This window comes from Pyxicephalus adspersus, chromosome 9 (assembly GCF_032062135.1).
Source record: "Pyxicephalus adspersus chromosome 9, UCB_Pads_2.0, whole genome shotgun sequence".
Classification (NCBI taxonomy): Eukaryota; Metazoa; Chordata; class Amphibia; order Anura; family Pyxicephalidae; genus Pyxicephalus; species Pyxicephalus adspersus.
Genome location: NC_092866.1, coordinates 29985944 through 29998013, shown reverse-complemented (window position 1 = coordinate 29998013; position 12070 = coordinate 29985944). Strand labels below are relative to the sequence as shown.

The 12070-nt window shown below is 41.8% G+C and overlaps 1 protein-coding gene across 3 annotated transcripts in view; it reads right to left on the bottom strand.

Annotated features, from left to right (window-relative positions):
• Window positions 1-12070, bottom strand: part of PACS1 (phosphofurin acidic cluster sorting protein 1) — a 142780-nt gene that overhangs the window by 27010 nt on the left and 103700 nt on the right. For all 3 annotated transcript variants that reach the window (XM_072423063.1, XM_072423064.1, XM_072423065.1), the window contains 2 exons: window positions 1619-1661; window positions 1374-1509 (listed from right to left, as the gene is read on the bottom strand). In XM_072423063.1, the coding sequence (XP_072279164.1) occupies window positions 1374-1509; window positions 1619-1661 (179 nt within the window). The remainder of the gene's footprint in view (window positions 1-1373; window positions 1510-1618; window positions 1662-12070) is intronic.

The following is a 12070-nucleotide window of genomic DNA, read 5'->3' as shown; positions in this document are numbered from 1 at the left end:
GTGTCATTACTCCAGTCAATGTCAGGGTAGTTGAAATCTCCCATGATTAAAACACTTCCACTTTTTGCTGCTTTTTCTATCTGTGCTAGTAGTTGATTTTCTATTTCTTCACTAGCACTGGGGGGCCTATAGCAGACTCCAATAATTAATTGTGTGTTATTCAACCCCACATTCAACTCCACCCAAAATGCCTCATCCTCATCGCTTGTTCCATCCAGAATTTCTTCTTTCACATTCACTTTTAGATCACTTCTCACATACATACAGACACCATCACCCTTTCGTTTGACTCTGTCCTTATAAAAGAGAGTATACCCATGAATACTGACAACCCAGTCATGCGAAGAACAAAGCCAAGATTCAGCAATTTCAACTAAGTCAAAATCCTCCTCACTCATTAATGCTTCCAACTCCCCTATCTTGTTTGATAAACTTCTAAGCATTGGTGAACAGGCTATTTAAACAATTGCTGCTTTTACCATCGCTGTTTGCCAAACCCTTTTGTTTTTTAGTACAATTAGTACTGCACAGTCCAATGTTTGTTTGTAGCATGGGAAGCTCCTAACAATTATCCATAACCCTCCCCCCCAACTATCCCCAATCCACCCTCCACTAGTGTCCAACCTTTCTGCCACCTTATTTAACTGTCCCACCCCCCTCTGTCCTAGTTTAAATATTCCTCCACCATCCCCCTAAATCTTTCCCCTAGCAGAGCAGACCCCCTTTCATTTAGGTGCAAACCATTAGTTCCCTAAACTGATTTTTAAAGATCCTCCATCTTCTATTTATATTGTCATTGGTTCCAACATGGACCAAGACAGCTTGGTCCTGTCCAGCCCCTCCCAGTAGTTTGTCCACTCAGTCCACCACATGCCGAACCCTGGCACCAGGGTGACAGCAAACCATTCTGATGAAGGGATCCAGACAACAAACTATTCTATCCGTCCTCCTAATGACAGATTCCCCTATGACAATCAATGATGCAATGAAAATTAAAGAATACACAGCAATTAAAATAAATAAAAATCAATATAAAGAGCTTACTTGGTAAGATTGCTGAAACTTTTGCCTGGATAGAAAAAACGCCTAATGCCGGCTGATGCTCAGTACAATAAAGATAAAACCAAATAAAGGTTTGGATGTTCTAATCAGAAAAGAGAAATATATAGAGTATGCTAGATATTAGCCTATGTTTCATAGAGGATTAAAACTTTAAATCTCCCAAAAAGGAACATAGATTGAAAAACGCTGACAGGCTTTTCAACATTCTAACCAACCTGCAAAATAATTTGGGCTGGCTTGGCTGCTTTAAAGTAGTTAACTGTAAAAAAAAAAATTTTTTTTAGGCCTCTTAGGTTTAACAGATTTCTCACCCTGTGTTTCCTTGTAATGCAGCACTGAGAGATGGAGAGGATGGAGGTGTAGCTGAGGTATCACGTTGGATCCCAGCTGAGGAGGGAGGAGAAGTCGATGGCAATCCAGCAGCTACTGAAACTGAATCTTCAACATCTGAGACAAAAAGATCAAAAAAGTGTGAGAGCGGGGAAGGACAGAAAAAGGGGGTTTTGTTAGGATTAGAGGGGTGGTACAGCTTAGGGAACACTTCTTCCTTACATACCAGTATTTGGGGGGGACGTCTCCACCAGTCCGACTTTCACCACCTGCAGAGGGACATGATGGATAATGAGAGGAAGGAGACCCCAAAATGAAAAAGAACAGGGAAAGTCAAGGAGAAGCAAATGTCTTAACAAGGTCTTTATGTTAATGTGAAACAAAATTTTGATACTTGAAAATGTAAAGATATAATCAGTAAGGAGGCATGGCCTAACAATACATATTGCAAAAGAAGGGATGTGACTGTCAAAAAGTTAACTAGGAATAAAACCAACATACAACTACAAGTATGTTGTACCTTACAATATTCTGTAGTTTTTACATTTATTTAAAAGCTAATAACATTTACATTGTATATGCCATAGTACTTTATTACAGTATACAATACAGTGATACCTCGGCTAATAAATTGCCCTTCTATATTTCAATATTTTTATTAAAGTTTTCACAAAAAAGTAGGTCAATGACAGCAGTGATATAACAGAAAGCACAAACACATTGTGTATTTGTAGAGCCGGGCATTTTATAGTTCCTCTTGTATTTTTTCTACGCCACATAGGAGATTCTATAGAGCCCAGAAAGCCATCCTGGTTCTTTATCTCAACCCATTGAGGTCTAGCTCTGTGCAAGGTGCTTAGTGAGACTTGTGCCACCTGTGCTGCCACATAGTAGTATTTCAGATGCAGACCCCCCATGCGCTTAGGGGAAAATAGAGTATCTTTACAAATTCTGGCCTTCTTCCCTGCCCAGATGAACTTCATTATGCTAGACTGAAGAAGTACAATCTCCCTCATGGGGACCTGAATTGGGAGAGTACGAAATAGATAAAGTAATCGAGGGAGTAGATTCATTTTGATAGCAGCAATCCGCCCCAGCCACGATGGGGGGGAGGGAGACCACCTCCGAATATCCACATAAAGTTTTTTAAACAAGGGCGTATAATTAAACCTGTAGAGGCTACTATAAGCGGGGGTCAACTGGATACCCAAATACTGAAAAGAATCCTTATGTCAGCTGAAGTCCAATTTCTCCTTAATAGGTGTTAGCGTCCCTGTGGGAATATTTATATTGAGAGCCTGAGACTTAGCTTTATTTACCCTTAGGCCAGAGCATAGAGAAAAATCATCCAGAAGTTTCAGTAGGTTGGGCAAAGTAGTGATTGGGGAAGTGATAAACATCAAAATATCATCAGCAAAGAGGGCACATTTGTGTTCAACCTGGCTACAACTAATCCCTTTGATGTTAGGATTCATTCGCATGGCTATCGCTAGAGGTTCGATTGCTAGGGCAAACAAAAGTGGGGAGAGAGGACATCCCTGTCTGGTCCCCCTTTTAATTGATATAGCTTTAGAAAAAAATCCTCCTAGTGATATTTTCGCTTCTGGGGAGTCATACAGAGCCAGCAGCAGATTAGTAAAGTGGGCATTTTGAAGTCTATTCTGAAGAGAACCTGAAACATATCTCCAGGATATACTGTCAAATGCCTTTTGGAGGTCGAGGGAAAGCAACATAGCCTGGCGTAAGGGGCCCCCGTCCCAGCTGGAGTTTACTACCGAAATGAGGTCAAAAGCCCTTCTCGTTTGATCCGGGGCCTGCCTGTGTTGCATAAAGTCCACCTGGTCGGGGTGGATGTAAAAAAGGAGCCTAGTCGGTTTGACATGATCTTCGTCAGAATTTTAAGGTCACAATTAATCAAGGAAATGGGACTATATCTGGCTACTTCTGATGCATCCTTTCCTGGTTTAGGGATCACACTAATAAATGCTCTATTGGCATCACCCAAAAGGGAGTTCCCCTCCCGCAGATAATTGAAATATGCCACCAAATGCGGCGCCAATACAGGGCTAAATGTTTTGTAGTACAAATTAGAAAATCCTTCCGGGCCAGGTGAACTGCCCAATTTGAGGAATCTAAAGACCCCATTCAAATCCTCAATTGTGAATGGTCGTTCCAGAATTTCCTTATGTTTAGGATGCAGTTTGGGGAGGTCAAGCTTACTAAGAAACCCTTCAATTCCCACTCTAGAAATTGAGTCTTCGGAACCGTATAAACGGCCATAGAAATCCTCAAAAGCTGCCAAAATTTTTTCTGGGTTTTGCGATGGCCTACCCTCTTTGACCTTAATTTTAGAGAGAGCATGAGTCTTGGGCCTGGGGTTAAGTTTATTAACCAATAGGCTGCCCGGTTTGTCACTCCATAGATAAAATTTGTGAGCTGCCCAGCGAAGTGATTTTTCTGCCCTAGTGGTTAGAATCAAATTAAGTTTGGTGCGTTTGGCCTCCGGCTGGGACTTCAACACAGAATGGGGGGCATACTTGTGTTGTAGCTGTAACCTGTGGTATTCTTGGAGACGAGTATCAATCAGTTTGTTATGGGCCCTTTTACGTGACGCCCCCATTTTGATCAACTCCCCCCTAATGTAATCTTTATAAGCTTCCCGAATAATAGCTGGGGATGTAGCACTCGCAACATTAATCTGAAAATAGTCACTTAACAGGGATTCTATCTCCCCTTTTACCAATGTATCTGAAACAAAGCTTTCATTAAATCTCCAGCGAAACCCGGCTTGAGGCCGGCTAAAACCTGTCAGATATAGTGCTAAGGGGTCGTGATCGGACCAAGGGGTTGACAAAATTCGGGCCCCAGTATGTTGGGGAGCATATGGGACTGGACAAACCCATGATCAATACGGGAGTACTAGCCATGGGCCGCCGAAAAATGGGTATAGTCCCTGACTGACGGATTCAATTCCCGCCAACTATCAACCAGATCATATTTTCTCAATAAAAGAGAAAGGCCATGACTTTTTTTCGGAGGGTTCCTATATCTGTTTAAGTTGGATTTATCTAAAATATGATCCAAAGCCAGATTGGAGCCGCCTAACAAAAAAGGAGAACCCTTCAGTTTAGGCCGAATCTCGCCCAGAAAGGCGTGGAAAAACGCCAATTGACCCTCATTGGGTGCATAGTAAAATACTACTGTAATGAGCTGTAGACCAACATATCCAATCACTACCAGAAACCTGCCCCCTGGGTCCCTAAAGACCTCTTGAGGTGCAAAATTCAAGCACTTTCGAAAACACAGAAGGACCCCACATTTCTTCTTATCGGAATTGGCATTGTAATAAATAGGATAGTTTTTATGAAAGTACCTCGGGACCGAATTGTTGGAGAAATGTGTCTCCTGCAAAGCTAAGATATCAAGGAGTTTGGAGTTGTAGTAGTGGAATGCTTTAGACCTCTTGACCAGCGAGTTAAGGCCCTGAACATTATGGGAGAGCAATGTTAGCTTAGTAGGGGCCGCGTGCGCCACGGATGACTCAGTCGTCACAAGAGCATAGTAATAGTAGAGCCATAGGTGTACTTCCTCTGGGGTTAGGGAGAAAAATGTGGGATCTACAGGGAGACAAAAAAAAAACAAAAAGGACAAACAGAAAACAAACAACCAGCGCACCAAAAATACCTCCCTGACCCCTGGGAAAAATACAGTCCCAGACCTCGGGGGGGCAGCCTCACCTCCCGTGCTCCCAGGAGCTCCAACTAGCTCCATCTCGTCAGGGAGATTCCGACCAGGTTAGGACAAATAAATAAGACCCGAACTAGATTCCCTGTTGGTTTAGGCCCCCCGGGTCCCACCTCTCTCCAAAATACAAATACAGAGGCATATGGTCTAGTCAATCAGAACATAGCAGAACATTTACATAGCAACCTGAGGAAACCACATGCTTGATAATGGCTCGGCAGCCACTTAACAGATAATTCAATAAGACACAAATCCTAAAAAAGGAAAAAAACAGTGCAATTTTGACTAGTAGGAACAATGACGCCCCACCCCGGGGCCACAGCGGCAGACACTGAAATAGAGACATGTCTGGTGCCTCAATACAACAAAGACCAGTATAAAGTGCAGAGAAGACAGAGAGATATCAATATATATACTGTAATATAACAACCACAAAAATAGTGGCCCCAGAGTTCCTCCATCATCATAGAAAAATAGAGAATCAAAAACTGGTACAGGATAGCATCCAGCAGAAAGTTTCAAGGTGTCTTCTGTGGGTGTTTCCCAGATGTTTTGACTTTATTCCAGAGTGGATACAGAGATGTGGACGCTTCCCTGCTTGACATAGGCGGAACATCTGCCCTCTGGATTAGATCCAAATCCTTGAGAAGCTGTTCTCCCTCAGCAAAGGAGGAGAAGGAGAAACTTTTCCCTTGCAGCTGGAAAATCAATTTCAAAGGAAAAGCCCATCTATATTTAATCTTGTGTTCAATCAGAACTTGCAATAGGGGTTTAAGCGCCCTCCTATGTAGAATAGTAAATGGTGTTATGTCAGAGAAAATTTGTATCGGGTGGCCTTTCATCTCAACATGATCCAAGCCCCTGGTTACTTTCAGAAGAGCTTCCTTTGTAGTAAAGTAGTGAGGCTTGACAATCACATCCCTGGGTGGACTGTCCTGTCTGGGTGCCACCAGAGCCCTGTGTGCCCTGTCAAGTACAAAGTGAGACTCTGGTAAATCAAGTAAGAGATCTTGTAGTAATCGTCTCACAGCCTCTGTAACATCCTTCACTGATTCAGGGAGGCCCCTGATCCTAAAATTATTTCTGCAAGACCTATTTTTCAGGTCATTAAGCTTAAGCTGCAGGTCATCAATCTGGTCATGTAAAACCGAGATTTCCTTGGAATTCTGGTTAACTCGTGACACCGTTTCATCCACTTTTTTCTCAAAAACATCGATTCTGGTGCCCAGACTCTGTAAATCTTGTCGCAGCTCAGATGTGATAGTCTCTGTAACCTTAGCCAGCTCTGTTTGCAAAAGCTCAGCCAGTTTCAAGTACAGCCTATTCTCCGCCACCGGGAGTTCAGAGGGGGGTGAGGAAGTGATGGGATCCTGCGTCAACACCCTAAATCTGGAACCGTTAGCATGGGGTAATGCATTAGGGCTAAGAGATGTTGAATCTTCCCCTAGACTATACTGAGAGCCCTAAACTGCAGGCGAGAGCAATGTTAAGGGGGGGTGCTGAGATATATGAAGGCTGGGGGAATCCTGTGTAGCCTGGGTGCTAGCAGGTGAGGAGTGGGGAGAACCCCCCTCCCACCCCCTGTCCGCTGGTCCCCTGCTCGTACCTGTAGGGGAGACACTCTCCCACTCCAGCAACACAGAGCCTCCAGCCACGTGTGTGTTCCGGGGGGGCCGCCATCTTGGAGGCCGGCCGCTAAGACTGAGATCGCGGAATGCGGTCTTTCGCCTTTGTCCTCGACTTTCCAACCATCGCAGGGAGGCGCAGAGAGGAGTCCAGAGCCTGCACAGCTGGTATGTAGCGCGGCTGCCGAGTACTGCTACCGTGAGAGCCGTTGAGGGATCCGGGGGGCGCCGAGCCGTCTAGAATGCTGCCTGCATGGACAGCAGCCAAATTGCCCTTCTAACAAATCTTTCTGCTAACAATTGTTTTTTTTTCTGTTTAAGAGACTCGGCGAACAATGATTGACTCAGCTAACAGTTGTAACAAAAGAAAAAAGGAGGAAGTAAGATGCCTGATAACAGAATTTACAGTTCTTTCCTGTATACTGTATCAGAAAGTGAGAGAGAGACATCGCTTTACATATGAACGGGGCTTTCCTGCTGCTTGTGTGCAGGATGGAGGCTTGATAGGGGGAGGGGGGAGGTTTGCATGACTTGCAGAAGAAATCTTTTTTTAAACACAGAGGTTGTAGGTGATGTTAGGGGGGTTAACTCTTCTGCAACCTCTTGTAACTCTTTAATGACCAAGACAAACTCTGCAGTTGTTTTTTTTTTAATATGAAAGCACAGCTTGCTCCGGAAGTTAATGAAGGTCTAGGCTTCATAAGGTTTTTTTTTGCTTTGTTTGTGATTAACTCACAATGAGGATTTTATACAGTAACTGACACCATGCTGCCTAATAATTTGTTGAAACTGTTCCAATTGGGAAGCTGTTCATCTCAGGCCTTTGGTGAGTTTATGACCTTTTAAATTGTGCTTTTTACTATTTTTATAAAACTTATCTTTAAATTGTGGGCAGCATCCAGAACGAATTACCGTATTTTTCGGACCATTAGACGCTCCGGACTATAAGACGCACCAGGTTTTCCGCACGGGAAAACAAGAAAAAAAAAATTCATTTGATTTCCCCTGAGATCCAGCGTGCGGCACTTGTGCCCGCCCATGAAGGCGGCGCCGATCGGCATTCATGAAATCAATCGGCGCCGCCTTCGTGGGCGGGCACAAGTGCCGCACGCTGGAACACAGGGGAACACAGAGGAGGAACACAGACATTGGCTGCTATCTGCCTCTGTCTGTGTTCCTCCTCTGTGTTTCCCTGAGATCCAGCGTGTGGCACTTGTGCCCGCCCATGAAGCCGGCGCCGATCGGCATTCATGAAATCAATCGGCGCCGCCTTCGTGGGCGGGCACAAGTGCCGCACGCTGGGACACAGGAACACAGAGGAGGACACTGGCTGCGGGGACCGGCGGGGATACAGGTAAGTAAAAAAATATGCATTCGGACCATAAGACGCACCCTGATTTTCCCCCCACTTTAGGGGTAAAAAAAGTGCGTCTTATGGTCCGAAAAATACGGTAAATGATTTTCTCTAGAAACCTATGGGAAATCACGTTTCAGCTATTACATATTTCAGCTTCCAAATGTGATACCGGAACAAATTACACAGGTCAACAAAAATTTAGTTTTGATAATCATCAGAAACCACAGCAAAGTTTCTAAATCAGTTTTTCAAGCGAATTTTAGATCCTGAGTATGAGTACTAATATAGTTAACATTGTGTTAGTGTTAGTCAGGTACCACTGTTTCTTCAGAAATGCTTAGAGTATGATCTTTGTCTGGATTGTCGCGGTACAGCATCCAGCAGTAGTCAGCCATCTTACTTTCATTCCAGAAACCTTGGTAGCGGTGCTCCATTAACTGAATGTCCTGGTGAAAACCTTTACCTTGTTCGTCACTCACCATACCAAGATTTTCTGGGATGAATTCTAGATGTGAGTGCAAGAAATGTATTTTTAATGGCATGCGACAACTCAGTTTGTTGTATGAATCAAGGACATTCTGAACTCCTTCCATGTATGCAGGGGACCTATGGTTGCCCAGGAAATTTTCATACAGCCACTTGAATGCATCCCAAACTTCTAGCTCAGCTGCTGAGAGAGATTGTTTGAAAACATCATCTTGCAAAACAGACTTGATCTGTTGCCCTATAAATATCCCTTTCTTCATTTTTGCAGTGCTTATGTTTGGAAACTTTTCAACAAGGTACTGAAAACCCAAGGAGTTTGATTTACACATGGCCTTTACAAGGTTCTTCCATCAAGCCTAACTTGATATGGAGTGGTGGCAGAAATATTTTATGCAGATAAACCAGAGGCAGAAACCTGACCCTGCTTGTTCCGAGCCTATAGGTATCTCTTGGTAGCCAATCACGCTTGACATAATGGACTCCCATAGATCGGCTGTCCCACAGGTAAAGGAAAAAGCAGTATTTTGTGAATCCTCCTTGCATTCCCATCAGCAAGCCTTTAGATCCCCACAGATGTTTCACTAGTGTATTTTATACTGGATTGCTTCAAGTAGTAACTTCATGTTGTCATAGGACTCCTTTAGGTTAACAGAATGGGCAATCGGTAATTACCGGAATTACCATTCTGCAGTAAGACTGCTTTCAAGCTTCTTTTAGAGGAATCAATGAAGATATGCCATTCAGATGGAACATGCTCTTGTAACAAACTGTTAAAGAGTGCATTTATAACATGACAGTAGCACAGTCAGCCATCACTAGTGAAGACCGTTGTCAAGTTATGATTTTGATTTTGTAGTGAGTTACAGTTACACCCTTTGGAAGCAAGTGCTTCTGTTTAAGACTTGAAGCAAGAAGCTCTGCTTTGTGTTTAGAGAGATTTAGATCATCTCTTAGATAGGGGATAAGAACAAGACAGACGGCTTTTCAGTGGCACTTAAAGAAAACTTTCAAAGTGTATACATTTTTGATTCAACTTTAGTTAATTCCAAAAATTATTTGATTTAAATTATGTACAAAAGGTTAAAAGCATATATAGTTACACATACAGCAGAGTACATATTTTCATAAGTCTGAAAATAGTTTAGCTTAACGTGTTCATGTGTCTCCCTACCCAACGCGTTTCGCCCCTATATTGGGCTTCCTCAGGGGATATGGAGGATATTACAACACACTGAAGAGAAAATGGCACAATTGCATTCTTTGTTATGTCTCGAAGGAACACAGTAAGACAAAAACAGAGGAAACAAAAACATCTTCTAATACAGTAGTGTGTACTATCATATCTAATCATGAATGGTCACATAAAATATATTGTATATAAGTAAGAATCTGGTTTCCAAAGAGGATAATAATAGGAATACACTTACAGTGCAGACTTGGCTTATAATAACTTACGAAGCAGTGTAAATCTGGATGTTCTGATATACACTTTAAAAACAATCATGATCCCTTTCAATAAAGAAGAAACATAAGTTAATTTGATAACCGACATCTATTGTGTGTCTAAAACAACAAACTTTGTATCAATAAAGACTAACACGAATTGGTATGTTGGTGTCTGCTTGTATTTGTTCCCAAGTAGAGGGTAAGTATTGTAATGAAGATGTTTTAGAGTATAAAAGCAAGAAACTGGCAAAATACCCTGCAAGATGAATCAGAGCAAACATTAGAGAAATTCCTTGTTTATAAAATCCCCTTACTAACTATGCTTGCTGAGTACACTACTTACATGTTTATTTGATGCTAAAGATGTTTTAAAGCCAATAGATGTAACAGAGGGTTTTTAAAACCAGTCTAAAGGATGAATAAAAATGTTTTCATCATGTGGTTTGGATGGTGATGAGACTAATTCCTATAAATAAGGTATTCACGAATAGTAGAAATGTCCAGCAGGACGACCGGGAACACGGACAAGTCGAAAGGAACAACCATCTTCATGTCCCGGGCGTCCCATTAAATAGAGAATGCCCCACAGCTGAACATAATCAGATCAGCTGCAGTGAATATCGTATGTATGAGATGGAAGTCACGTAGTAACTTTTTAGATCTCGCGAGATCTGGCTATTAGTGAGATCTCGGTGTTTACAGAGTATGGGCAAAAACATATTGTAAAATAGGGCTTTCGCCCTTCTTCCGGGTTATCACTTTTAAAGGGGTAATATTGCTTATATTGAATTAGAAGGAATGTGTGCTGTCTGGTTTATACAGAGTAAAGTGCAGAGCATATAAAAACAGAAGAAATGTATACTTGCCTTTCCTGTACGTGCAAAGCAAGCACATGTATAAAATAATGTGAAGAACTATTTACAATGAAGGATCAAGATTGTATAGGATTTATTTGCAATGTAAGATCAAGATTATATAACTAAACTCAATTGCTAAATAATGGGAATAATATTATTTAAAATAAAAAATAGTAAATACCATTTTAATTTTCATATGAGTTTTTTAATAATGTTTGTCAATGTTGTCATATTTGTGCAACTCACCCGGAATATAGGAGAGATACCTCTCCACTCTTGGGTCCTGGGCAGGGAGAGCAAATGTCTATCATTCCCAAATGGGGGATGAGTGCGCAGCAAGGGCCAAGCAGAGTTGGCTCGGCTGCAAAGTGGTGTCTCAGACTAAGAGAGACACCTCCTGTCCCCCGTAGTTGCACAAAAAGAAAAGAAAATATGGTTGAAATAGGTTGTTAAAAATCAATATGTAATATAATGCCTCCAATTATGATTTATCATATAGTAGAAAGGTAAATCACATTATTTTACATGATATAAGACATGATACAAAACTCATACAATTTGGTGCCAGAAAAGGAAAAAAGGAAAACAAATAAAGGTTGAGGAATTAAAGAGAATAGCTTTTTAAATATATTGGTGAAGATGTACTTGTTAAAAGTCAATAAACTATTCAAATATAGCTATGAGGGGAATAATTCTTTCTTTGGTGTAAGTTGGTTCAAATATTTAAGTAAATGAAGAAGTGTTAGACAAATCAACGTAAAAATGGTTTATATGACAATACATCATTGAGACCAGGAGGGACAGTGGCATTCAAAATCTGAATCCGTGTTCCTGAACGTCCTACTGGACACATTTGTACTATTCGTGAGTACCTTATTTATAGGAATTACCACCATCACCATCTAAACCACATGATGAAAACATACTTATTCATCCTTTAGACTGGTTTAAAAATCTTCCGTTACCGTATTTTTTGCAGTATAAGACGCACTTTTTCTTCCCCAAAACTGGGGGGGAAAAGTTAGTGCGTCCTATACGACAAAGGTGTGATAAAATAACTAAAATAATATACTCACCCGATACCCGATCCTGCGTGTGTTTCTGGCTGCAGCAGCGTCTGTCTCCTCTTCTCTCTGGCAGCAGCACGTGTCTTCTCCTGTCTG